Below are 27342 nucleotides of genomic sequence, written 5' to 3' on the forward strand. Positions count from 1 at the left end.
GATTGCACCGAGGCTTGAGTTCAAACACCTGGGCGCTCTGTAAAGTTGTGAAAAGCGCTGTTTAAAGCGGGACGGGCTGGACGGACGTCTACTGTATCTGTGCGTGTGTGCGCGTTTCTGAGTAGCGTGAGTCAGAAGACAAAGGGTGTGTTCAGCTGAGGGGGAGTGGAAGGAAATGAGAGGAAGTATTAGGAATGTGGAGTGATAGAGGGAGGCCGAGGAAAGCGAAGAGATGCAAACTCGTCACGGTGCACGAAGACATGTTGACGTTGAATGAAGGAATTAAAGCCATAAAGTGTTTTTATACGCTGTGGTATGTGTTTTTTAACATTCTAAGCATTTATCTTAAATCGGATTTGGGATTCGGGCGCTCAAATAAAATGTACTTATTGCATTAGATGTAAGTAGTCTTCATTTTAATCTTTCCGCCAAAATTCCTCGAAATAAACGCAAAGCCCCGTCTGCAAGCAAACCGGCCGTCCGTCACTTTGCAGCGTGCGGCTGGTCGCTAATGGATGTTCCAGGCCGCAGTTGCCTTGGTAACCCCCTTGTGTATTTCCCGCCCCGAAATGTTTCGGAGCGAAAAAAGCGGGACACATTGTCCAGGAGGGGCTGTGACTCCTCTATTTTAAAATAGCGCTCCGGCGTGATGAGGTGATCGGTGGTAGGAACCGAGCTCCGTGCTTTGTGTCACATATCAGTCAGCGGCGTTAATCTCTCCCATTAGTCTTCGCCTCAAAGTAGAGATTAAGTTGAACTAGATACCGACCCGCTCTGCGTCGCCGAGTGTTTTATCCGCCTATCATCGCTGAGTTTTATTAAAATTCTACTCTCGCCAGCCTCTTCCCGTGTGCACACGCCCGTTTATTTTAAAGGTCCTTGCTTAAGACACCATCTAAGTTAGTGTAGTATGCAGAAAGGATTCTGACTCCGGCTTCCGAGAGATGGTCTTTTAGTGGAGACTGTAAATGATCCTCCGAGTGTGAGAGAGAAAATGGTCCCGGAGGAAGAGAGATATGATGAAGGAGAGAGAGCGAGAAAGAAAGAGACAGAGAGGCTGACAGCAGAGTCGGGGCAGCTGACGGGGTAAGAGGGCAGTTGTAGTCGCTTGGGGAGCAGAGATGGATATGTGGGGGGATTTGAAGCTGTGGGAGGGTGGGGACGAGGAGGCTTAGACCAGCTGACACTGTCCACATCCAACACACACACACGAGCCAAAGATAGACGTAACTAATAACAGACGAAAATACAAATATGAGCGCACGCTCGGAATCGGGTTCTGAAATAACAAATGCACACAGTCGAGCGGAAAGGACCCGAAAATACACGGAACACACACAGAGTCACACCTCGCACACATGAGAGCGGAGGCTGGAGGAGACTGTTTGGATAACTTTGAGACGAGAGGCTGAGGAGAAGGAGGAGGGGTCGGTGTGTGTGAGTGTGTGGGTGTGTGTGTGAGTGTGTCGGGGCAGGGAAGACAGGTGTGGCTCCATCAAGGCATTTGTGCGACACCTGATACCAACAGTGGAGATAACACTCAACGAGTTGAAGACAGAGTATTAGAGACGGAGTGTGTGTGTGTGTGTGTATGAGGCTGTGCATGATACTCGGCTCGTTATCATCCCGCCTGCCCGTCCAAACACTGCTCATCTCCTCTCATACAGACATAAATTCATGTCTTTTGAGCAAGGCGTCCACTTTCAGCTGAGATTGCAAACCTTAAAGACCAGACTAAACGGTTTCCTCTCCTGACTTGAAGAAGAGAGAATGATGCACGCAGATGTAGAAAGAAAGAAAGAAAGAAAGAAGAGTTGGGGCGTCAAACGAGAAGGAAGAAAGAGAAGAGAAAGACCTGTAGGATTAAAAAAGACAGAAAGAAAAGTGTCTCCTCACCCTCTCTGTCTTTTTGACACTTCATTATATAGTGACCGTCACTCAGTGTGTGCCTGTTTGAGAAAGACGTCTTATGCTTATGTCTGTGTGTGTGTGTGTGTGTGTGTGTGGGTGTGTGTGAATGTGGGTGAGGGTGTGAGTAAAATCAGACCGGCGATGAACTCGTTTGGGTCGACCAAGAATTCACACGAGGTCCGGTTACCGAGCGGGCCCTCCGAGGACACAAACGAACCGTGCGCGCGTGTGTGTGGAAGACGGATGAGTGTGTGAGTGATTGGTTGTGTGTGTATATAGTTGTCTGTGGTTACTTAGTGAGGTGTGTGACTTTCTAAAGAGCTGAGCCGACTGTGCATCCGCGTTCTTTCCATAAGTGGGCGAGTGTGTAGGAGGGTTCCTGCAATGTCGCCGTTTAATGACATGAAACGGGAACGTGTGTGTGTGTGTGTGTGTGTGTTTGGTCCATGGGGAAGACCGAGTGGAACACACCATAACAGCTGTTCCCATCACTACACACACTTCCTGTGTGTTCCTGTGCCCTGACTCTGACCTTTTCTGACACCTGTAGTATGGATTCTGACAAAAAAAATGTGTTTGTACTCCGCTAACACCTTGTTTCCGCCAGTGTTAACGCTCAGAGCCATTTTTGATTTAGTCTTAGTATTTCATAGTTTTAGGCAACAAAAAAGTCTACTTTTAATTATTGCATTTAGTCAAACCGCAGCTAAGAAAATTTTAGCATCTATTTTCTCAAATTAAAGTGCTCATATCAGAATCAGAATCAGAACACATATTATTATTATTATATATAAACACATATTCCTGATATAACTCGTCGTCCAGTACATTCGAGAGGACAGCACCCTTGACTATTGTTTTAGTACTTTAAATACAAACATAATGAGGTAAAACTGTTAAGGGTGAACACATTTTGAAGCAGAGCAACAAATTTCGAATCTACAATAAATTGCAGGCTTGCAGCTTGAATGGTTCACCGTATTATTTTGTACTTGGACTTAAACACAAGAAGGATTCATTCTAGACATTTATGGACAGTTTCATTCATTCGTACTTTTTCTGTAACCCCTTGTCCTGTGAAGGGCCTATCCCAGTTGTCATCGGGCAAGAGGCGGGGTACAACCTGGTCTCCAGGACAACCATTCACATTTGCACCTACGGCCAATTTAGACACCAGTGAACCTAACGGGCATGTCTGTGGACGCAGACACAGGGTGAACATGCATGCCCCACACAGAAAGGCCCCAGTCGGCCAATGGATTAGAACCCAGAACCTTCTTGCTGTGAGGCATCAGTGCTAACCATGGACAATTTTAGTTTGCTAAATGCTAATCCATTATATACTGTACTCTGTAGTTCAAAACAGCAGTTAGTAAAGTACTTAGATGGGAAGGAAGGCCATGATGGAGGCTGCATAAATAGCATGGTGATGCTTGCTAGTGTTGGTAGGCTACCGTCAGGCTAACTGCCCGAGTTAATAAAGGAAGGAATAAAGGAATCTACGGAAGGTCCAGTAGCGTCAAAACTGTCACAAATCCCAGAAGAAGATGAAGAAGAACTGCCTGTGGTCAGGAACTGAGCACGTTGAAAACTTCTAAAGTGGATTCCAGAAAGAAGGGACAGCCAAGAAGCTGGAAAAAGACCAATTAGCTAACGGGCTGTTCATCTGCCTGATGTTAACTGTCAAGTTGCATGCATGTTACGTTTAAAACCCAATAATTTAGCCACCATTTCCACTGTAAACTCGTGGCAAACACTTTGCGCTGGCACCCAAAACGCCAACCATCACACTCCATCCCAGAAAGCGTTTGTATTTAAGTGAAGAAGCTTACCAGGCGGATGGCTGCTCTTAATTCAATTGAGCAAACCAGAAAAATGAACCACTTGGAAAGTTCTGGTCTCCGTTTCTGGTCTTCATTTGTTCTGAACACTTATTTCCAATAGCTGTACGCGCACACACACGCACACAGAGAGAGAAGACACTAAGCTAGTCTCTCTCCTGGATGGATTGTATAGAATTACAGACACTGAAGCAGCACAGAAACAAGGCTCTCACATCTGCATCGGATCCCTGCACCACGGAGCCGATCTCCTGAGCCATGTGTGCTCAGTTCTGGCCCGGTCAGTACGGCTGACTTCATCCTCGTTTGGTACTGCTTGTAACAGGATTGGTCATAACATGTGCGAGGTGTTATCATAATTTGTGGCTGGCTTTCATGTGCTTCTTTTTCTGTTTTTTTGTACATGTGGGTGTAATTATTATATTTGTCAGTTCTATGATTTTTATGAAGCAGTTTTCTCCATGATTACAAAACAGACTCTGAGAAGAAGCTGTTTGAGAAGATTATGCCGTAAGCTTTCACCCAGAAGTTTTTAAAGTGTTCTGTTTACTCCCTCCATTGCTCTGCCAGCCATCACTATTTTAACTTGTTTGTCGCACCCGCTTGACCCGTCGTTGCACAAAAACAGCCCCCCCCCACCCGAAAGCCACAGCGAAATTCAAACCCTGGTTTCCTCTCCGTTCTCTTCTGCTTTGTCTTGTTGCTGAGGGCACGCTGGAAGCTTTCAGAATGAATGCGGCAGCAGGTACAACGCAGTGATGGAGAGACGCGAGGAGAAGCAGAAAGCAGGGGAGCGGGGGGGGGGGGGGGGGGGGGGGGGGTGTTAGCTGAAGGTAGAGGAAAGGCAGACATGGCCCGAAATGAAGGAACAGAAACCAGAGGGAAATAAGGAGTGGAGAGGCAGTCGTGGCATCTTTTCAGCTGTTTGCACGGCATGGGTCACTTGGGCAACACCGGCCCTGCTGCCAAAGAGAGGAAGACAAGAGAAGAGTGGGAGGGAGGAGGGGGAGGATGATGATGGGAAACAGGGGTGGAGAGCTGTTGAAGAGAGATTGTGAGGGGAAAGCTTCTTTTTTTTTTTCTTTCCCGCTTTTGTCTGCTCTTTGATTTTAATGGCACTGTCTGTGATTCTTTTTTTAAGACCTCCAAACTGGTCAGCTGGAGAAAAAGAAAGCTGTGGAGAGCAGGAAGATCAGACACATCATCGCATGTCTTCAAACTAAAAGCCTTCAGAGTAGAAAAAAAATAAGAGAGAATGCAGGAGACAAAGGGAGAAAGAGTGATGCAGCCTTTAATGGGGATTAGACACCTTCCAATGCACAGATAAATCCTGTGTATGTGCAGTTTCATTCAGTATGAAGCATGCAAGGCTTCTGCTGAAAAGTAAAAAATAAAAATAAAAGCTAGGAGTGAGACAAAAAGTTCTAATCCCTGCTGCAGTTGCACAACTTTAAAAGCTTTCAATCATTAAAATGTTTTTCAGCCTCCTTTATTCATTCTTAACATTAGTAATTACTCTCAATCATTTTATTGGTCATAATGTTAATTATCTATTTTCATGCAAACCCTGATTAGATTTTTTGCTTTACGGTTCATTTCCTCCCTGCCTAAAAAGTGCCAAAGATGTTTTTATTTTTTTTCTGAGGCTTGGAGATAACGAGCAAAGGCTCCGTGTGGGTTGGAGGAGGAGGAGGAGGAGGAGGAGGAGGAGACTGGACGAGGAGCAGCAGGTCTCTCCAAGTGAAAGGAGTTACATCAGAGCAGAGGAATTCCTGCCTTTTCTTCCAGCGTCTTTTGTTATTCTTTAGAGAGAGAGAGAGAGAGTTGCCTTATTCTTCTCACTGAGTGCTCTGTCACTGCCGGACCTCTGGACTGATAAAGGAGGGGAGGAAGAGGGGAGGAGATGGGGGTTGAGGGGGGGTCAGTGAGCAGAAACACTGAAAGAGAGACAGCGAGAGAGAAGGAGGGAGGTTGACAGGAAGTCATGGTGTTACTTTTCCTGTTTCTGCTTTTGAATTGTTTGAAAAGTAAAATAAAGTGAACAAGAAGAAAGAATATGTGATGTTCAGGTTGGGTTGCACTTTTTGGAGACGGAGTCTGTGTTTTGTTTTATATTGAAAGGTACTTTAGGAGTCTGGTTGCTCATTAGTGCTGATTAGTCGTATTAATAGTCCCACGTGGGGCGTTGCAGTAGACGCCACACTCTGGTTCACACCTCAGCCTGCAGAGCCTGCACCACACAATAACTTCCCTTCTTCTTCTTCTTCTTCTTTTTTTTTGTCCCGCTTTCTTGTTTTTAAAGTCAGTAAAAGTCATCAAGGGCCCGTAAAGCTGCCCTCCCCTGGGCCCGCGCTCCACACTGACTCTGAGATTTAATATGTTTTTTCCTAATTGACCATGATTCTGTCTGGTGTAAATGATGTGGAAGCCAGTGGGAGAGTGTGCATTACAAGCCTGTGGGCGCTCAGGGGAGACGAGATGAACTTTCTGCCAGCCTGCTGTAAAGCAACCATCACATTTTTATTTATTTATTTATTTATTTATTTTATCCACATAAGCTGCAGATTTGGAACAAGCTCCGGCTCTTCTGTCTTTCTTTCTGTTCTTCTTTTTTGTTTCCTTCCTTGAACCTTTCTTTCCTCTCTTGCATTTACACATTTTTTTGCTTCACCTGTTTTCCAACCATCTTTCAGCTGCTCTTTCCTTCCTGTCTTCCTCTGATCCATCCTCCTTTCTTTCCTTTCACAGTTTCTCCCCCTCACTTCCATTTTTCCTTCACCCCTCTCTCTCCTCCTTCTATCTTGTTCTCTCCGTAATGAAGACTTGGTCGACTGCAGCAGAGAACAGGTCCAAGTTTCCCTACTGCTGCTGATTACATCAGCACATGCAGTCATGCTCTCTCCCTCTCTCTCTCTCTCTCTCTCTCTCTCTCTCTCTCTCTCTCTCACACACACACATATTCTTTTCTCCCTTTGGAACAACAGCTCATGACATCACCAACAGCTGCCCAGCTGCATGAAAGAGTGTGTGTTTGGGTGTATATGCACAATAGCGTATGTGCATATGTGTGTGTGTGTGCATGGTTTTGAGGGGTGAGACTGTCGCCAAGGTAACGGTCATGAGGTGAAGACTGAATCCTCTGCTGGTTTAGTGTTGCAGGCCGAAAGTTACACAACATCTATCTATCTGTCTATCTATCTATCTATGCATCTATCTATCTAACTATCTATCTATCTGTCTATTGATATGCGTGGTCCCTCGGCTGTGCCTTTGTGCCCACAGCTGGGACACGTCGTCAGGCCATAAAGCCTTTGTGACCGGATGCTGAGGTCTGTGCGGTTGGGTTTTCCATTGGCTTTTCAAGGTGTCAGTCAATGAATCCATCCGTCTCTGGGACAGAGGTCTATACTGGTCATTGTCAGCACTTTCTTCACAGCATGGGAAGCCTTTGTGCCCGAGAAACAGAAGGGAAAAGGTCGAATAGAGCCATGATTCAATCCAGAAGCTAGAAGCATCAGTACTCATCAGTTAGCGGATTCCTGCTCTGTTCAATGCAGCACAAAATAGGAAGTAAATTAAAAATGCTGCATGCACGTAGCTGACAAAGATCACTAGGCTGAAAGTGATGTCCTCAAACTTCTGCCGCTGGACAAATAATCCCAGAACATCAAGAATCTCCAGCTTTGACTGTCCTCTTCTCCATTTAATATACTCTTTAACCCTCTGCAACAGCGAGGTGTTGAGCTGCACCTATAACAGCCAGCTAATCCAGCAGATCTGATCAAAGGTAGCCAGTTAACCTGAGCTTATCCGCAGCCTAAGGAGATCTGCTTAATGAGCTTACATGAAAACCAGCCGCCGCGTCTCACTGTCGACAGAGGTTATTTTACACCAAGAGATGGAGCGTCGTCGTCTTCTCTCTCTCCCCCCACTGTTTGTCTTTATCCTCCTGCTTGGGTTTAGTTTTCACGTGAGGTTTTCTGCGACGCCTCAGTCTTTGTCTCTTTATGACTGCATTCGATCTTTCTTTCTTTCTGTCTTTCTTTCTTTCAGCACCTTACTAGTGGGCAGTTCGGCTCTTTTCCGAGAGCCGACTCTTTTTGCCACGGCTCCCGACGAAGAGCCGCCATCTCTCTCTTTATTTAGTATCGTTTATAGCTTAATATTTTGACCCAACACAGCAAATACATATGGTTTGTGTGTTGATAGGCCCTTTTGCATTCAGTGTTTTTAAGAGAAGCCTAATAATTGCTTCGTTTTGTGCAGTTATGCTGTTACAAAAGCATTCTTACTTTCCTTTAATTGTGCAAACAAATGAACAAAACACTGCAATCTAATCCACACGAGCAAAAACAGAACCAAACTCAGTAAACGTCCATGTGCAGATTGTCTAAATTTCAGCCTGATGCTGCTTTTTTTCCAGTCGGCCACAGCGTCTGTCCGCCTCTCTGCTTTCACACAATGGTATGTTCCTGTCATGTGATTGGCCACATGGCGTGCCCATCAAAACACAGTTCTGTCCCCCATCTTCACAGCAGCAGAGATGAACAAAAGGAACAAAAATAGTGGGGGAGCCGGCTCCCGCTCGCTGGGAATCGGCTCTTCTGATTCGGCTCTTCTGCGCATGACACATCACAACTGCACCTGCTTCTGTCTCTCCAGCTGTCTCCCTCTCTTTTTTAGTTTGTGGCATCTGTCACATATCAGTGGAAAGAAATAAAGAGGAGACGAGGAAAATCTAAACCTGAACAACTACATGTATGCTTCTGTTAAGGTTCTAGTCGATTGGTTCTGTTTCATGATTAGACATTTCTGGCGATGCAGTTTAATGTTTTCATGGTTTGATCTGCGAGGCGTCTCCTCTCTGTTCCACATCACGCGTCTCTGTTTGTTGTTCGGTCTTTCGTTGTCTGCGCGCGTCCCGTAGAATCTGCCCGTCTTTTTGTCTCTCGTCCTCTCTGTGTTTTTTCCTGACGTTACTTTGTTGTGACAGTTTTCACAAAGGTTTCTCTCTGTGCGGCCCGGCCTGTCTGCCTCTCTCCTCGTCTCCGTTTGTCTCCCTCCTTCTCTGTTGTCGCTCCATTTTGACATTGCTATCGTGACTCGGCGCTGATCTGCCTCTCCCCGTCTGAATTTCTGTCCATTTCTCTGCCTTTCCCCTCTCCCGTCTCCTCGTCTGATTTTATTCAGATGCGACAGAAGTCGTGTGAGCCTCTCTGTCTCGTTCTAACGGTTGTCTTGCTTGCTGGTGTTTCTTTCTTTCTTTTTTTTCCATCAGAGAGGGTTGGGGGGCTGGAAGTGAAAAAGCTGTACATCTCAGCATAGCAGGGGATGAACATCATGTACCTGTGAACACAAGACCTCTGGCGTTTCTGTCACATCTTGTCTCTTCTGTTACCCTCTGCAGATATTTCCCAAATATTAATGTTTAGAAAGTTAGAGAAATATATTCCAGGCAGGGACTGGAGAACTTCAGGGATGTTCTGAGATTTTTTGTTTATTTATTTTGTTATTATCTTTGCAGGAATCTCACCAGAATATATGTGACAACTTGTTTCACACATTGGTCGCGCTATCTGGTGGTTTTCAGCCCGCCTCTAGTGGAAACCACACTGTTTATGCCTTTAGTGGTTGTCTGAGCTGAGAAACAATATATAACAGTTTTTCGGGTCATGCAAGTTCTCTGGCTTTGCTGAGCAGTAATTTTTTTTTTTTTTTTTACATTACGGCCTGTAAATTTATTAACAGAAGATATTCCGTAGAGGAGCTGTATGCAGCTGCAGCTTGTCCAACGTAAATCAGACGGCTGCCTTGATTTATCTTTTGTTTCACTGGACGAGGACATAGGAAAGACAAAAGCGTCTGCTCTACAAAGTAGGGTAAAAAGGTAAAAATGAGGTTTACGTAGCACTCCTGCAACATTGGGAGGTTTGCAAGGAACATTTTAAACAGTAATGGTGGCGAGACAGTTTTAGGGATGTAGTGGGATCCTGAATCACCCATAATGCAACTAAATATGATCAGATAGGCTTTCTTTTTCAAAGATGTGAAATTTTTAGATGGTACACCGATCAGGCATAACATTATGACCACCTTCCTAATATTGTGTAGGTCTTCAAAACAGTTGTGACTCATCAGAGAATGGGCATGGGCCTTCTGAGGGCCTTCTGAGGGTGTCCTGTGGTGGGGAGAAGCCTGTGGATCATCCCACAGATACATAATCAGTTTGGGATCTAGTGAATTTGGAGGCCAGGTCAACATCTTGTGCTGTTTATTTTAGTTGTTCCTAAAGTGTTTTTGTGTGTGTGCCTGTCAGGCTGCATCCTGCTGGGGATGGCTGCTGCCATCAAGGAATGTCATTGCTATGGGGTGAAGGGGGGTGCCTGGTCTGGTCTAGGTGGGTGCTACATGTCTAAGTAACATCCACACCAATGAATGCCAGGTCCAGAAGTCAACTATGGCAGCTCCAAGCAGCCAAATCTCTCCGTCTCCTCTCTCCGAGGAAAGGATGAATCATGGCTGGTGCCTGTATGTTGACTGCTTGTTGCATTTAACCGTCTGAAAGATACAGATTCACATTTTCAGTGAGGACCCTCTGTTACTAGATCACTGCAGTGGTCAGGCTGAGATCACACTCTTCCTCCTCTTGTTACTGTTGAGAACTTACTTAAATCATTTTGTATTTGTATTGCATGATTTACCTTTCCTTCCTCCCTCTGCTCTGGCCTTCTCATGCTTCTAGTATCAGTGGGCGGACGAGTCTCCTCCCACGGCAGCACATACTTACTTTGATCCCCGGCATGTTAGCACGTCGCCGTCGGTGTTCGATCTTTGGCACGGAGGGACATTCGAGTGTCGCTCATCACCAGCGTGCATATGTTGCTGTGAGTCAGAAATCAGAGCAGAAGTAGCTCTCTTTAGTCTGCTACCTCCGGTGCCTCTCTGGCCATCAGGGAGAGGAGGAGGAGGAGGTGGAGGAGGAGGAGGAAGGAGTGAGTCATGTTAGTTAGACTTCAATAAAAACAACTGCCAGGGTCCACAGCCTGGATCCTGGTGGTGATGATGATGATGAGTGTTCTGGTGTTGAACAAAGTGCTGTTGGGTCACTTGGTCACTTTGGAAATAGAAAGCTGAAGTTCACGTCTGGTTTGACTTTCACAGGATCTTGCTTTTCATTTTCAATCTTCATCATCCTCTGATAGAAGTAAGAGCTGCAGTAACTGAATATAGTGGGACTTTATTTATTTAGTCAGTGCTGCAGGTTTGTCCAGAGTGACACTAGACTAGTAGCTTTTACCTACACAGTTAACTACCTCACAGCACCATTTGGGGGCAATAATAGTCTCTTCCTGGCGGCGCTGCTGCAGGTGTTTCATCTCAGGAACTTAACAGCCTTCTAATCTAAACAGTTGGTGCTAAGTTCTTTATATTTCCACTGTAATTTACGACCTGCGACACTTGATATTTGGTGGTTTCCTCTTCTCTGTGTGTGCCGTGGCCCTTTCATAATCTGGCTTCTGCTTTTATTTCTCCCTTTAGTGCATCTCAGATTCTAACAAATTTGCTGTAATCTGTCTCAGAACTGCACATTTTAGTTCCATAAGTTGGAAGTTGGGTGTTATTACAATCATTATTGACCCACTGCTAAAAAACAAAACAACAGAAAGTACCTACAACTTTGAAATCAGTTTCACATCCTGATCAAGCTTCCATTGTAGTGAGAAAGCATGAGTTGACTGTGTGCGTAGACGTTAATAGCGTGTGTTAAATAAACTTTAGAGTCCGTTTGTTGTTCCGTCTGCTGTGATCTGGAAATGTCACTTCGGTGCAGCAGTTTTAACAACATCGAACGGCAGCTGCAGCCTGTCAAGTTTAGAAAGAAGAAGAAGAAGAAAAAAAGAAGCCTCCATCCAGCCATTAAAATGATGATGAGGCTCATTTTGCAAGAGGAAATGCAAAAGTCACATTCACACTCATACACCCAGTGATGTCATTGCACCAGTTCAGAGCGGCCTGCCAGCGAAGCTCGCTCCCAATCACTGAGGGATGGATAAATTCTGTTGTGTTGGCGCTTTATGTCCAATGTGTGTCTCTGTGTGTGTGTGTTTCCTGCTGGAAAACAAGACACTGAGACACGATCGTGTTAATTAAAACACAAAAACTGTCCCCCCATCAAACATGAACATAATTTTGCAGAAACATGTAAAGTAGCCTGTGTTGTACTCTACTCCTCGTTCCTCCTCCTTAATTTTCCTCCTCGGTTTCAGCCAGAGGCGACTCTAGAGTCTGTCGGGAGCCCTAGGCTGTTAACCAACATTTCATAAAAACGTATTCTGCAAATTCTTTTCTCCCTCAGGTAAAACTGTTGTATTGGCAGGAACCATGTGTATTTGTGTAACAGTACATACTTAGCTTAGCATCTTAGCTAAGCTGACAAGTCGACTGGTGGCACAAATGCTTGGTCATGGACTGCAGAGCTGGACACACTGCTCCAGTAGAGCTCCCCCTGGTGTCTGGCTGCAGTATAGGTCATAAGCCCCACCCCCTCCATTTTAGTGGGCGGGACTTGGACCAAATTAAAACACTAAAATACATGGTTTCAGTCAGTTTAGGTAGTTAATATAATCATGATGCATGTTCAAGTGTCAATTGGTTTCGTTTTTGGTTTAGTTAGTTATTTGACGCTATAGAAACAGGATGTGACATAATGGCGACCACCAGTTTCCATGTCAACCACTCCGTAAAGTGGAAACTGAGAGTTTAAAAATAAGTACGGTGTATAATCCAACATTTCCTTGTAATTGGTGGAGGTAGAGCAGAGGGTAGTATTAATTAAACAAGAACACGAGTGAGTCTGGAGGAAGTGTCTATAACATGGCTCCACTCTCGGGCCGCACTGATCAAACTCTGGCTCCAAGATGGTGTCCCACGTATCCCCGGGAAAATAGCGTCAGTTTGGCCAGTGAAAGGAAGTGGGGATGTGTTGTCTATATTTATATACAGTCTATGGAAAGAACAAATTAAATAATGCGATGCTAGTGGAAGTTGTCTCTGCTCTACAGTTCAGTCTAGGCTAGCAGCATTCAGTCTGTCTAGCTTTCTTTTCTCCTCTTCTTGCTTCTCTCTCTTTGTTTTCCATCCCAGAGAGATGGCTTCTTTTCGTTTTTAATTGGGCACCGTTGTCATAGTTAGCTACACATTGCCACTGATGTAGTTTGAAGCCCTTAGGGGCCCCCTAGTGGCCTCGGGGTGCGAGCTTAGCATGTTAGCAAGCTGTGCATTCAACAGAATCTGATGAATAACTTATAAACAGACAAAGTTGTTGTGTGACTGGTGAAGGAAGCAGACAGCCGACATACAAAGAGACAAGAGGTCCGACGGGTGTATTAACTTCTGACCTTTACAGCGTGGTGATATCACTGTGGTGGAATTCTTGTGCCTTCTAGTGGCCGGAAAAGACTTAAAACATCCTGCTTTCAAAAAGTATTAATAGTAAAAAGGCACAAATTAAAAGACAAGCGGCGCTGCATGATTCTAGTGTTCTTTGCTAAACTTTAACACCATCTAGATGCTGCAAAGTTCAGGGTTTAAATCACTGCGTATTATGGTAAGCACCTTTTAATGAAAATTACCTCTCATTTTGTGTTGTATGCATATTCGCTGATCTTCGTGTAAATATTTTGTAATGAAATTAAGCAGGTCTTTGCTGCTGCGGCACAGCTGCACTGCAGCTTCAGGATGATCTCCAGTGACAGAGTGGCCTTTTCTGCTACAATCACACAACACACACAACACACACAAGTTCATGCACAAACAGACGCAAGCTACACACGGGGACAAACCCGCACTCACACACTCATGCCAAGACAATGGCCTGCTAATCCTCGCCTCTGATTGGACGAATCCAGATTACCCAGAGGGCACCAGCTGTCGGGGAGAGGCGAGGCCCACTTTCCTCAGTTTCAGAGCACACACGCACACACACACACACTCTCACACACACTCCACCGGTCGCTAATGCCGAATAAAACGCAGAAATAGGCCGAGCGTTAGCATGCGGCTACATCTGAAAACTGAGTTTATGTTTGCATGTGTGATTTGTCGGCTTGTCGACGTCGCGCTGACTCGACTAAACGGAGGCATTCAGCTGCTGTCAACAGAGACTCTTCATCACTGCTGTCACCAGTCTATAAAAATAGGAATGGGAATTAGTGTCAGTGTAATGCTAACAGGCATTACAAAGGTCCGGCGTAGACAGGTAGCCAAATACCGCAAATGCGTTATGTGACGTGCGTGTTTTATCTTTAGGGTCTGTTGTCACAAGCCTCCTCCTCTTCCTCTTTATACGGTCAGCTCTTCATTTTCAGTCGACAATTTGGTCTTTTATAGTCACGAGAAAGAAAATCTTCCTTTGTGCAGAATTTTGATTTAGGTGCAAAACAAAATTGCCCAACATTTATTTGACAGTTTATATTGCTTCATTAATTCTTCACAGGCTTTGCAGCAGATTTGTTTTTTCTTCGAACCGAAAAAAAAAAAAAGACTCTTTATTGACTCTTTCTAATATACCATCAGCCGCGGAGGGCAGAACCGGGCTAAACCGAGTCAGTCCAACAATGCAGGGAGAGGCAGGAGACAGGAAGCGCTAAATGACACGCTGTTCAGCCGAGATAAGAACATGTCCCACTAAGTACTGGATTCAAAGGAGAGAGAGAGATGGGTTAGGGGATGGGAAAGAGGGAAATTGGGGAAACTAAAGGGAGATGAAGCGAGTCAGTGAGGAAGGAAGGAAGGAAGGAAGGGAGAGTGAGGAAGAGAGAAAAAAAAGGGGAGAGATTTCAATGTGTTGTTATTTTACGAGCAGACTTACGGGCTTTGCATTGGCCTAGATTCTCCTCTTTGTCCGTCAGTCTGTCAGCACCGGCCCTCCTCTCTGCATCACTAGTGAATTTATTTATCTATATTTTCATCCAGCGTGAAAGCTGACACTGATATGAATGCTATGAGGTTTCTTTTTAACCTTCTGACCCTTTGAAATGAAAAATAAATTCCAGTCATTTTACGAGCATTTAGATTTGTTTTACGACCACAGAGAAAAAGATTCCCATGAGTTATCACGGTATTTAATGCGCATTATCAAACTGTTCTCTGTGATTCTGTCGAAAGGCCTCTAACGGATTTTTATTTCGTAGGAAAATATATGCAATGCGAAAATCTAAACCTATGAATTGCAACAAAACAATACACCTTAAGTAACAAATTGAACTACTCTCCATCTCCTGCAGCTGCAAACCCTCTAAAACCGAAGCTGATAATCATTCTGTTTTATATGAAATGCGTCTGAACGGCAGAAACATGTCACTATTGCTCCTGCAGATTGTCGCTTTTCTGAATGATTATTTTTCTGCTTTATCGCCAGTTCAGTCTCTGTTGTAAACACTGAGTGTCTGGTCACGATTTCCTGGAGAAAAACACAAATGGCAGAATCCACCGTGCGCCGGCCCAAACAGTAGACACATAAAACACTAAACGCAAACAGATTGCCTTCTGACTCTTTTAGTGACTATAAATCCCACATTCTCCTCCTGAAAGAATCGAGGGTAAATCCCGGACCGCTGCGGCTTTTTGATTTGCGTAATGGACTTCATCCAGTTTATTTGGAACGAATATAAATCTTAAAGATACAGTTTTTAAAATGCACTCGTGTGCGCTTGCCCAAAACTGGAGCAGGAGTTTGGAAACGGTTGCAGCATGTTTTATTTTTCATGTGACCAGGGAATTAATTTCCTGATTGGACGAAATCCTGGAAACAGACATAAACTGAACGTTTCAGATACGTTGAGGGTAAAAAGGATGCAGCGTAATATGAACCCTGATGTCTTCTGGATGTAGCGCTGCGAGGCTCAGACGTGCAGCTTTCACTCCGCCGCCAGACGTTCTCTGACTTATCTGTGATATACAGTTACAAGTCTGTAATTAGTTTTCTGCTGTAAACATGACACATCTCATAGAATCTTATGTCCTGTATATATTAATCTTTCTACACTTGGAGCTCTCTCTCCTGCTTTATTTTTGCTGCTGTTACTATTTGCTGCTGATGCTGCTGCTGCTGCAGTGTAATGTCCCAGCGGGGATCATTACAGTTTCCTGGTTATCTTTTCTTGTCTTACAGTTGTTATTTTTTGAAAAGCAGTATGAGCCATGGTTGACTTTATGTCCAATCAGCTGCACACACAAAAAAATAAAAATTGAAAAAAATGCATGTTCAGCTGCAATGCATCGAACATTTACCTGCTCTCATATGGAAGTGTATAGAAAGTGTTAATAACGAACCCTGAATGAAAACACTTGCATATAAGCAGCTTTACATTATTTATTATTTATTAGTGTCTTTTCCGAGTAACCGTTTCCCCTCAGTTTGAATTCACACACTGACCTGTACCTGTCCATGTGTGTGTGTCTCTGTGTGCAGGGACGACAGAGCGGGTGTGTCTGATCCAGGGGACCGTGGAGGCGCTGAACGGCGTCCACGACTTCATCGCCGAGAAGGTGAGGGAGATGCCCCAGAGCACCCAGAAGACAGAGCCGGTCAGCATCCTGCAGCCGCAGACCACCGTCAACCCGGACCGCGTCAAACAGGTCGGTCCGACTGTCTGCTCTGTTCTGTTCTGTTCTGTTCGACTGAGTTTGCTTAGAGCCTAAACGCAATCAGTGTGTGTTTATTAACTGTGTGTGTGTGTGTTCCAGCTGGGTGTGTGAGGAAGAGAGAGGGAGGGAAGTGGTTGCCGATGTAATGAGAAGCTGTGGTTGAGTTGTGTTCTTTTGTCTGAGTAAAACTGAATGAGGCACAAAAAACAACGATGGCGCCGATGCAATATGTTGAGGGAGGGAGGGAGGATGAAAGGAAAAAGGACATGGGTGAGGAAGGAGGTTTAAAAGCAAGACGAGAGGAAAAGGTTTAAAGGGTATGAAGAGAGGTTGCAAAAAAAAAAAAACTGGTGCATAGGGAGAGAGATGAGATCTGGAGAGACAGGATGCAGCGATTGAGGTGTGAACACACACCCACACCCACACAGCAGAAACCTAAACATTCACACCAACAGGAAACAGTTTTCTTGTCAGGGAGGAAGTGTGGCAGCATCCCGGTCACTTTCTTTGACCAGCTACTATGAAACACAAGATTGAGGGATGCTAGCCCACTTATTAAAAACAGATCATACGGTATAGTTAATGTCTGCACATAGAATAAGATGATGTGTTTTTATCATATACAGTCTATAGTTATACAAATACAACATATAGCTGATGATGTTACATGACAGTTTGAGAATATAAGAGGAATCATAGGCAGGTTGGAGAATTGTTCATTCAAGTAGGAGTGGATAACTGCAGGAGGTCATGAAGACTGGGCAGGTTGATGAGATCATGACAGCAGATGTAGTATGGAGCTCCACAGGAAACACACAACTCTAGGCCAGAGACACTCACAAGAAGATGGAGGCGATGTTGGAGGGAGAGGGACACACAGCAGTTTACAAGCTATACAGTAACAGCACAGAATTGCATGACTAGCAATAGATAAGAAAGGACAAGAGTTCAGTCCCAGAGCAAGGAAAGTGGAGGATAGGAGCTCGATGCGAGAGAGAAGAGAGTAGAGGACATGTGCTCAGTGCATCGTCCCCCAGCTGCAGGCCAGCATAACTAAGGGATGGTCCAGTTATAAGCTTGATCAAAAAGGAAAGTCTTAAGCCTGGCCTTAAAAATAAGTCCGCCATCAGTCTGTCTATACCCGGCTGGCCTTAGGCAGATGGATCCCTCCATATGAGCTGGGTTCTGCTCAGGTTTCTTCCTGTTAAAAGGGAGTTTTTCCTTGCCACCGTCGCCTTCAGGCTTGCTCTGGGGGTTTCAGGCCAGGTTTTGTAAAGCGTCTTGAGACGATTTGTATTGTTATTGATGCTATATAAATAAAATTGAATTGAAATTGAATTGAATTAACATACATAATAACGCGGACATTGGATTTAGCGTTTAGCGACAAATAGCAGCAGCCTGTGGGGTTCATATACATGAATATAAAACATATGCTGTTGATTTGTGGCACTATATGGACAAATGTATGTAGGATTAAAGCATCAGTGGAAAAAAATGAATTTATAGCAAACAGTTGACTTTAAAGTTAATTTTGCTAGCAGCTCTTATAAAGTTAAGCTAACTCACGCTATGTCTGCAGTCATTTCTTCCGGGTTTTGACCAACTCTCTTGACCAAATCTGTTTTGTCTGAGACGTTTTTTCCATCAGGTTAAGTTCAGTAGAGCAGGTGAGCAGCCGGTGTGTATGGCAGGGGGTTTAGGGTTGGTGGCTTTGAGGAGGGGAGGGGAGGGAGAGACACTTTCTGGTGCAATGCAAGCACAATGTTGTTTGAGACGTGCAAAGACGTGGCGAGCCGCCATACTATTAACATTTTATGGGAAACACTGCAGTGATAGAAGTGTCTTTGATTAAATATTTGTCAGGTTTGTGCTTCTAGCCACAGACTCAGAGCTGAAAACTTAATAACAGAAATAAGACATTATTCATTTAGTTTTAGGGTGTTTTCTAAACTAATAACCTTATTTCTTACAACTTTGTTATTCAACTTATGATAAAGAGCTCCCGCTGGGCTTCACACTCTCTCATCAGCATGTTGGTGTCTGCTAAGATACATTTTTTGGTTGTTTAATTTTCACACAAACTCAGTCCGTCGCGGATCGTGGAGCTAAAACGCCAGCGCCAGTACCAGCTGCGGTAATGGAGGACAATTAGTGCTGCCATTGATTATGATCCCAATCTGTTTAAGTGATTATCATCGTTCTCTCTTCATGATTGCTCCCTATTGATTAGTCAGGTCTGGCATTGTTTCCATCTATTGACTGCCCAGTCCTGCCAGAAAGTGCATTCAACCAGATACACACACACACACCCGCACACACTGCAGTGGCTTAAAAAAAAAAAACTAGTAATAAGTATTTTTTTTTAAACATCCCAGAAGTTTTTCTTCCTCGTCTCACAGTGTTGCATTACAGTTGCGTACATTTCCCCCCGGGGCATTCATGTTTTCTTTTTTTTTTCTTTTTTTTCTCATCTCCTGTCACGAGCAGAATTTGGGGGCGAGGGAGGAGAAGCAGCGCTACGCCTTTATAGTTTAGAATAATTAGAGTTATCAGTCTTGTGCACCCAAACACACGCACAAAGTCCTCAGAGACGGAAAATTGTTGCAGAATGCACATTTCTAAGGTGCACTTATGAAGAGAGTTTTATGCATAATTAATCAATACTGGGTGCAAAACGAAAAAACACTAAACTCTTCTGCCCACACACACACACACACACACACACACTCAGGCTTTAAAACGCTGCAGCAGATAACAGCAATAATACTTATTTGCATATGCGGTGCTTTGTTCTCCCGTTGTTTCCAGAGTTGAGGTTTTAATTTTAAGGCTGCAAATTAGAGGTTTGACTGGAAAGACATAAAATATGCACCAAATTAAAATGTGCACCTCCGCGGCTAATTACATTCCCGGGCCGTTCAGAGCACCGGTGAGTCAGCCGGTCACTGATGTGCGGCGCCTGGCTCACGGTCGGTGTTGCAGGTCTCTGTGCAGGTCCTCCCCACACACACACACACACATGCACACACACCAACCTCAAGTTGCTGTTGCCAGGCAACCATTTGGGATTTCAAGAAGTTAACTGTTCAAATCTAAAAATGGAATTTTAAACGTGCAAGCGGCTAATTGTGATTTCTACACTTCGGTTTCGGTGCAGATTACACAGTCGCCAGATGATTTAATTAGTGTACTTTACTCATAATTAATTATGACTAATTATTCAAAGTTATTTTTCTGTTTTCTGCATCATCTGCATCGCGAGTGGTCAAAACTGAGACTGACCAACAGCTGAGTAATGCTGATTTGAGAAGGCGTGAGGAGACAGGCAGGCTAATAGCCGCTGATATTTAGAGCCTTATAATAGAGGGCGAATCCCCCTGTTGCTCTTTAGGCTATTTATAACCACGTCACAGAGGCAACTAAATGGCTTTGTGTGAGATTTAAACGACACACAGATGCACACGTGTTCACATAACCTCTTCAGCCTCGCTCATAAAGTCATCACAGCGAAAGAATTTAGATTCTAGCAACGAGAACACAGGTTAGCTCAATACATTTTAATAGCTGCACCCGAAATGAAACTTTCCTAAATTTTATTGAGCTCATGAAAAAGCATTGATGCCATTTCTGCGTCTTTACAGATTTGTATGATTTGAAGCATGAAACATAATGTTTTGGGTGTAATCTGTATTAGACGTGTTTAGTTTTTAATAACACTAGCTGAGCTGAGAAGTCTTGATGAATGAATCCCAAAGAAAAACACACACGTCGAAACTGACCCCCCCTCCCCTCCCCTCATACACATGTGCGCCTCTGAAAGATGGATCGGTGTCCGGTGCGGTGCAGCCGTCGATTGTCTACTATTTCAGTTGTGGGTGAGATGTCGTGTCTTCCTTCTTGTCAAGAGCGCGGCTGTTGCAGCATGTGGTGCCGGCGGCATTTACCGCTTGACCCGTAGGTCCGCTTCAGAGAGGGAATGGTGTTTGTGATGCAGAGAGAGAAGAGTGGAAGAACGCTGGAGCACAAACACAGAGGGGGGAGGGCTAACAGAAAAGTGTGGAAGAAGATGACATAAAGATAGATGGAGAAGAAGGAGCCTGGCCGGCTGAGTGGGTGACTGAAAGCTGGACGCAGATCTGAACTCTTGTTAGCCGACAGCTGCAGAGTGACAGAGAGCGTTGTGGAAGAAGCAGCTGCTGATAGAGAGGGAAACAGAGCAGCGGCCGTGGCGGCGGCGGTGGCGACAGACGACGCGGCACGCTTCAAGGCCACATAACGGGACGACAGACGAGTGAAGGAAGATGATTTATGAGCTGAACGGATTCTTTTACAGGCTCTAATGAGGTCTGACACGACATGTGGATGGACAGAATTTATTGAAGGATTTTATTACTTTTGTTATTCAGTGTTTGCTTTTGTTCCCACCAGCTCCCCCCCTCCACACACACACCACCCCTCCAAGTATGCTCTTGTAAAACATCATCATGCCCCTGTTCACACTGTAGCACGCTCTAATGTTACAATGGAGAGTCTGGATCCACATTTTAATATTCATGCCGTGTGGAGGGCTCTCACAAAACCGACTGACCTGCTCAAACCGTAAACAAATAATTGAAGTACCTGAACCCACATTAGAAAGAGTTCTTCCTCGGCTACGACTGCTAAGTTTGAGGGATCGAAGTGTCAGTACACTTTATAATTTCTGTCGTTCCAATCAGCTGATATCTAGGCTTAAAGTGGAGAACCCTCCGGCGTCCAGTGCGAACCATAAGTGCTAATCACAGGTGTGTTTTTGAGCCTCGTTTCTCACTTGTTGTTGTTCTTGTTAATCAAGTGAACATTATCACCGCCTATTGTGTCTGGCAGTAGATAACTGCTGGGCCTTTAACTGTGTGTGGCGAGTCATTTTGTGCTGGAATGTCTCCACAGACACCCAGCTCTGAATTCAGTAAAAAGCCAGGACAGTCATTTATTTACATCAGTGGCTTTGGAGGCTCAGCCGCTGATATGTTACCTCATCCAGTGATAGATGGCAACTCAACAAATATCTATTGAGATTAAGCTGCTACTTTAAAGTGACGATATTTAACTTTATTACCTTTTATTGCTGATACTGATTTGGAGCTTATATAAGGCACATTTCGTCCATATTATATACTGTATACACTCCTTGGTCAAAAAAAAGGTCACACACTAATATTTCGTTGGACCTCCTTTAGCTCCTTAACTCTTTCACAATCTGAGCCCCATGAATCCTGGCATTGTAATCTTGGAATATGCCCGTGAACATCAGGGAAGAAACAATCCACTGATGGAATAACCTGGTCATTCAGTATATTCAGGTAGTCAGCTGACCTCATTCTTTGAACACATAATGTTGCTGAACCTAGACCTGAGCAACTGCAGCAACCCCAGATCATAGCACTGCCCCCACAGGCTTGTACAGTAGACACTAGGCATGATGGGTGCATCACTTCATCTGCCTCTCTTCTTACCCTGATGGTTCTCCACTATCCTTCCAGTTTTTAATAATGCGTTGGACAGTTCTTAACCCAGTTTTAGTAGTTTCTTCAGTCTCCTTAGATGTTTTCTCTGCTTGATGCATGCCAATGATTTGACCCTTCTCAAACAGACTAACATCTTTTCCACGACCACAGGATGTGTCTTTAGACATGGTTGTTTAAGAAATGAGAAGCTACTCATTGCATCAGTTGGGGTTAAATAACTTGTTGCTAGCTGAAAGATAATCACCCATGCAGTAATTATCCAAGAGGAGGCTCCTACCTATTTGCTTAGTTAAATCCAGGTGGAGACTTTTTCTTTTGGCCAGGCGGTGTATTATTATGCACGTATAAGTGCACTTTCTAACTGAAGTATTTTTGTAGTATTTAAATTTATTTCTTTTTATTATCTATGCCTACTTTTTTTTAATCCTTCTAAATTTAAGCTTGACTCAGGGGAACACACAAGAAGTCTAGTGTACCTATTATGTAATGCACCTGTGCAAATGGCAAAATAAACTCTACTGTATACTATACTGAAAAACCCTCTTCTTAGAAAAGAGAAAGACTCACACTCTGGTGTTTTGCTGTTACAGTGTCGTATCTTCGGTAAGGCTGGTTAAAGAGTGAAAAAACTCACTGCTCCACCAATTCTTGGGTCTCCTCAAAGCTTGTCGTTTATTCCTACAAAAGTACTCGACCTTACAGAGCCCGGGTGTGCAGCTTTATCCTGTCGTGCATGAACAAGAATATGCCACACGTACCTTAAGGTTACTGTCGAGCAGAAAGTAAAGTACAAATGTCACGACAACGATAACAAGGCAACACAACAGTCTTAAAGGTGCACAAATCGACCGTTACAGCCGTCAGACCTTAGTCTTTTAATTTCCTCGTGCAGTTTTACTCTTCTTGTTGCAGAAAGCTAAAGTCCCTTTCACTAGTTTAACCACAGACGTGAAAAATGACTTTCAGAATCTTCAGAAATCATTATCATTAAGCCATTGCTAGGTCAAACTAGTGGCGACTTTCCAGCAGAAGTTCTTCCATTTTCCTGTATTTCAGCAGTTTACGCTCAGCTGTGGTGGTTGCTGTTTGCTTCACTCCCCTTTGCTCCTCCAGCAATCTGTAATCAATCTGTAATGCAAACAACAGACAAGATGGAGGCCAGCAACAAGCAGACATTCTTACTTAAGGACGATGACGTTATCATGTCTGTTTACCTGCTGTTTGTTTCTTGTGTTGAATGCATTCAGTCTGCAGCAGCGCATCGACATCAGTGACTGTTGCATGAAAGCCAAAGCACTCTGGAGACCTCCCATACTGTGTTTATGTGTAATACAGTCAAGTAACACCTACTTACTGCATCGATATAGTATTCATACCGACAGTAAAACGTGCCCTCTCGTCTGCTGTTGTTGATGCATTCATGTTGTTGGGAAGTGAACAGCAGAGCAGCCGGAGCAGCGTCCCCCGTGAGATCGTCTGTAAACGGCCTGTGGTTTTGTTGTGGTATTATTCCGGGGCTATTTTTGGCCGCGCTGGCCTTTATTCAGACCGAGATCCAGCGGCAGCACTTTTCAGCCGTCGTCTCGCTGTAAAGCACAAGAGCGCCGCTGGAAAAGTGACCACCAGCGTTCGCTCACATCTACTCCAGCGCGGGTGTTTTCCCTGGGCGGCCCGTTCCAGCCACTTCCTGTGGCCGTTTCCTGTGACCTTCCACCTCCTGCATTAACACCTGTTTCCTACTTCCTGTTATTGCTGCCCTACGCAGGAAGTTTGTTATAAACGTAAGGAAAGTGTAGAGTCTGAGCATAAGACTCTGAGCTTACTAAGCAATGGAGAAACGGGGCAAAGCATGAGTCAAACATGCCAATAGTCAGGATACGTTCTGTGTTTTTATTGCTGATGAAAGAATGAGTGAGTGCGTAATGGTCTGCCAGCTTTTTTTTTAATATGTGAGGAAAATGTTGATATTCCCAACAGCCTCATCCTTTCATTGTTTCTGTGCAAGTTACCTGACTAATAGCTTCTGTACTCCACCAGTTGCCTAGCAGCGATGCTACCACTTGGACGTCAAGAGTTCTGTGACACAACATGTCCCCTGTTGTACCAACCACTGACATTACACCGATCTGCCACAACATTATGACAGGAGAAGTAAATAACATTGACCATCTTGTGATAATTCAGTGTTCTGCTGGGATACTTCTGGACCTGGCATTCATTGGTGTGGATGTTCCATAAACATGTAGCACCCACCTAGACCAGACCAGGCACCCCCACCCCATAGCAATGACACTCCTTGATGGCAGCAGCCATCCCCAGCAGGATGCAGCCTGACACAGACACACACACAAAAACACGAAGAACAGCACAAGGTGTTGACCTGGCCTCCAAATTCACTAGATCCCAAACTGATCAAGTATCTGTGGGATGATCCACAGAGGCCCCTCCCCTCAAAGGCCCCCCCACTAACAACATCCTGTTGTCAAACACCACAGGACACCCTCAGAAGGCCCATGTCCGTTCTCTGATGAGTCAGAAGGTGGTCATAGTGTTATGCCTGCTTATCGGTGCACGTCTCTTCTCTACTGCATATTCAGGGTTTTCCAGTCTGAACAGCTTGTTACAGTATTCTGCTTTCTTACCGCCTTACGTAACCGTATCTATTTTTCTCCCGTCATTCCTGTGATCTGCAGTTTCTGCCTTGCTGCTGAGTCAGCAGAAGAGCACACGCACACACACGCACACACACACGTACACACTCTCTCTCTCTCTCTCTCTCTCTCTCCCTGAGTGTCTCTTATCTGCTCCAAACACAGATGATTGTGTGTCTGTATTATATTATCTCTGCTGTATTTCATATTTCACTGCCCTGTGCTCACACCCACACACACCCAAACGCCACACACACACACGAACGCCACACACAGAAAAATCCATCTCAGATGTGATGTCTTTCTTCTTCTTTCTTTCTTTTTATTTCTGTGACGTCCTGTTATCGTCTCCTTGCAGACGGTACGGTATATGTGGATTTACTCGCCAAGAAAAAAAGAATAAACCAGGTGGGATGTACGTGCAGAATAAACTCTGCCGCCACGCTGGGAGCTGGAAGTTTTACATCCCGGTGGTTTGGACCCGCCCTCCTTGAGAGCAGGAGTTTAGAGGAGAAGTTCATTTTGTGTCTTTTGAAGGACTTTTTAATTTGTTTTTACATTAGCTGTAAAGAGCTGCGGCAGTTCGTTCACAACAGAACATTTCCTCCTTTTATTTTGACACAGTGTTAGAGGATAATGACCTCTCTGAGTGTTACTGTATGTGCCTTTCGGATGCAGCTCACGTAACAGGAGACTGAAGATGTTCTATTGTGTGGAGGAAGATGAAAAACGTAATAATCATTAGGTATGATCTTCGAATGCGTCTGATGGATGTTTAATGAAAGCTATCACACCCATCACGTCTCCATCCTCGTGTCTGATGTATCTGCAGCGTAGTCTCCTGCAAATGGTGTCAGTGTACAGGTGTGGGTGTAGATTAGATTCCCAAATCTGTTTCTCAACCTATACGGTCACATTTGTATTTAAATAAGACCAAAATCCAAAATTTGAAAATAATTTAGCAGATTCTCATGTTAAATATCAATTTTCTGTCGTTTTATTTAGCCAATATGTCTGTACATTCATTTGCGAGCATAAACCATATGTTTTTTTTTGTAGCGTTCCTTTTAATATTAAATAACGCACACCACAAAAACCTAAAACCTAACTGTCACACCTGTTGGACGGACTCAAAGGATTATTTAACAGACAACATGACAACCAGGAATATTTCTCCTGCTGCTCAAACGCTCCGTTTAAATCCCTCTAAGGAAGGGAAGGCTCTCCTGTCATCACATTCCACCTGCTTGATACAATACATGATGCTTTACCTTGAACTCTGAATGGAAATATTTCCTGCGCGCTCGTACCTATGGAGCCGGAGCAGGGGGTTCAGTGATTCATGGACTTAAAGCAGATTTATCCTCTGAATAGAGTTAAACAATGTCATTTCATGTTGTGTAAGCGCACACACCTACAGTTTGTGCTCGCGATGGCAAGTTTAATGTTCTCCAGAGAGGAAAGTATGATCGCATTAAACTGCAGCACAAAGCCAGCTCTAACTCTTCCCATATGTGTCTCTGTGTATACGTTCTGTTTTATATACTGCACATACAGAACCTGTGTGTTTAGGCTCTTTATGTATTGTTTGCATGGTGGGAACACAATGACTGTAAACCCTTGTTAGAAGAATAACTAGAGTTAGAACATGTGGGATAAGTATGTTATATATATATATATATACACCGATCAAGCATAACATTATGACCACCTTCCTAATATTGTGCAGGTCTTGACTGTGCCTCCAAAACAGTTGAGTCCCATCAGAGAATGGACATGGGCCTTCTGAGGGTGTCCTGTGGTTTCTGGCAACAGGATGCTGTTACTGGAGGGCCTTTGAGGGGAGGGGCCTCTGTGGATCATCCCACAGATACTTGATCAGTTTGGGATCTAGTGAATTTAGAGGCCAGGTCAACACCTTGTGCTGTTCTTCGTGTTTTTTTTAGTTGTTCCTAAAGTGTTTTTGTGTGTGTGCCTGTGTCAGGCTGCATCCTGCTGGGGATGGCTGCTGCCATCAAGGAGTGTCATTTCTATGGGGTGGGGGTGCCTGGTCTGGTCTAGGTAGGAGCTACATGTCTAAGTAACATCCACACCAATGAATGCCAGGTCTAAAAGTTTCCCAGCAGAACGTTGAATTGTCACAAGATGGTCGATGTTATTCACTTCTCCCGTCAGTGGTTTTAATGATGTGGCTGATCTGTGTATATGGGTGTGTAGATCTATTTGTGGAGGCGGGGACGAGGGGTCCGTATATCTTGACTCACCGTGGGCCATTGTAGCGCGGCTCTCCTGTCATTCTGTTATTTTTAACCTGGGGGTTTCTGTGCTCCTGGACAAGCCAGAGAATGAACGGAGAAAGACGGCAAGAGGGATGGAAAAAGATGGATGACACTGGGAGAGGGAGAGAGACAGAGAGAGAGACAGAGAGAGGTAGAGGCAAAAAGGGAAAGAGAGAGAGAGAGGGGCGACTAAGCCTGTGGATCAGTATGAGGCAGATTAAGCTAAAGTCCCCTGCTTAAGACTTCAAAGTTCAAACTCCAGCAGCCTCAACAGTTGTCAGCTGTCCTCCACTCACTCTGGGTGTGTACATCACAGAGGACATGCATGTATTGTTGTGTACATGTTCTGATCTGGCGTTGTACGCAGGTTTCTTTTGCTTATATATATATATATATATATATATATATATATATATATTTTTTATGTGTATGCATCCATGTCCGTAGCCGCGTGGTCTTCGTGTTAGCGTCTAGTGACGACACTGACCGACGGCCTCGTGAC

The 27342-nt window shown here is 44.4% G+C and overlaps 1 protein-coding gene across 2 annotated transcripts in view; it reads left to right on the forward strand.

Moving 5' to 3' along the window:
• nova2 (NOVA alternative splicing regulator 2) overlaps positions 1-27342 on the forward strand; it is a 71780-nt gene that overhangs the window by 37253 nt on the left and 7185 nt on the right. For both annotated transcript variants that reach the window (XM_084558524.1, XM_084558525.1), the window contains one exon: positions 16225-16391. In XM_084558524.1, the coding sequence (XP_084414650.1) occupies positions 16225-16391 (167 nt within the window). The remainder of the gene's footprint in view (positions 1-16224; positions 16392-27342) is intronic.

This window comes from Chelon labrosus (assembly GCF_963514085.1).
Source record: "Chelon labrosus genome assembly, chromosome: 13".
NCBI lineage: Eukaryota > Metazoa > Chordata > Actinopteri > Mugiliformes > Mugilidae > Chelon > Chelon labrosus.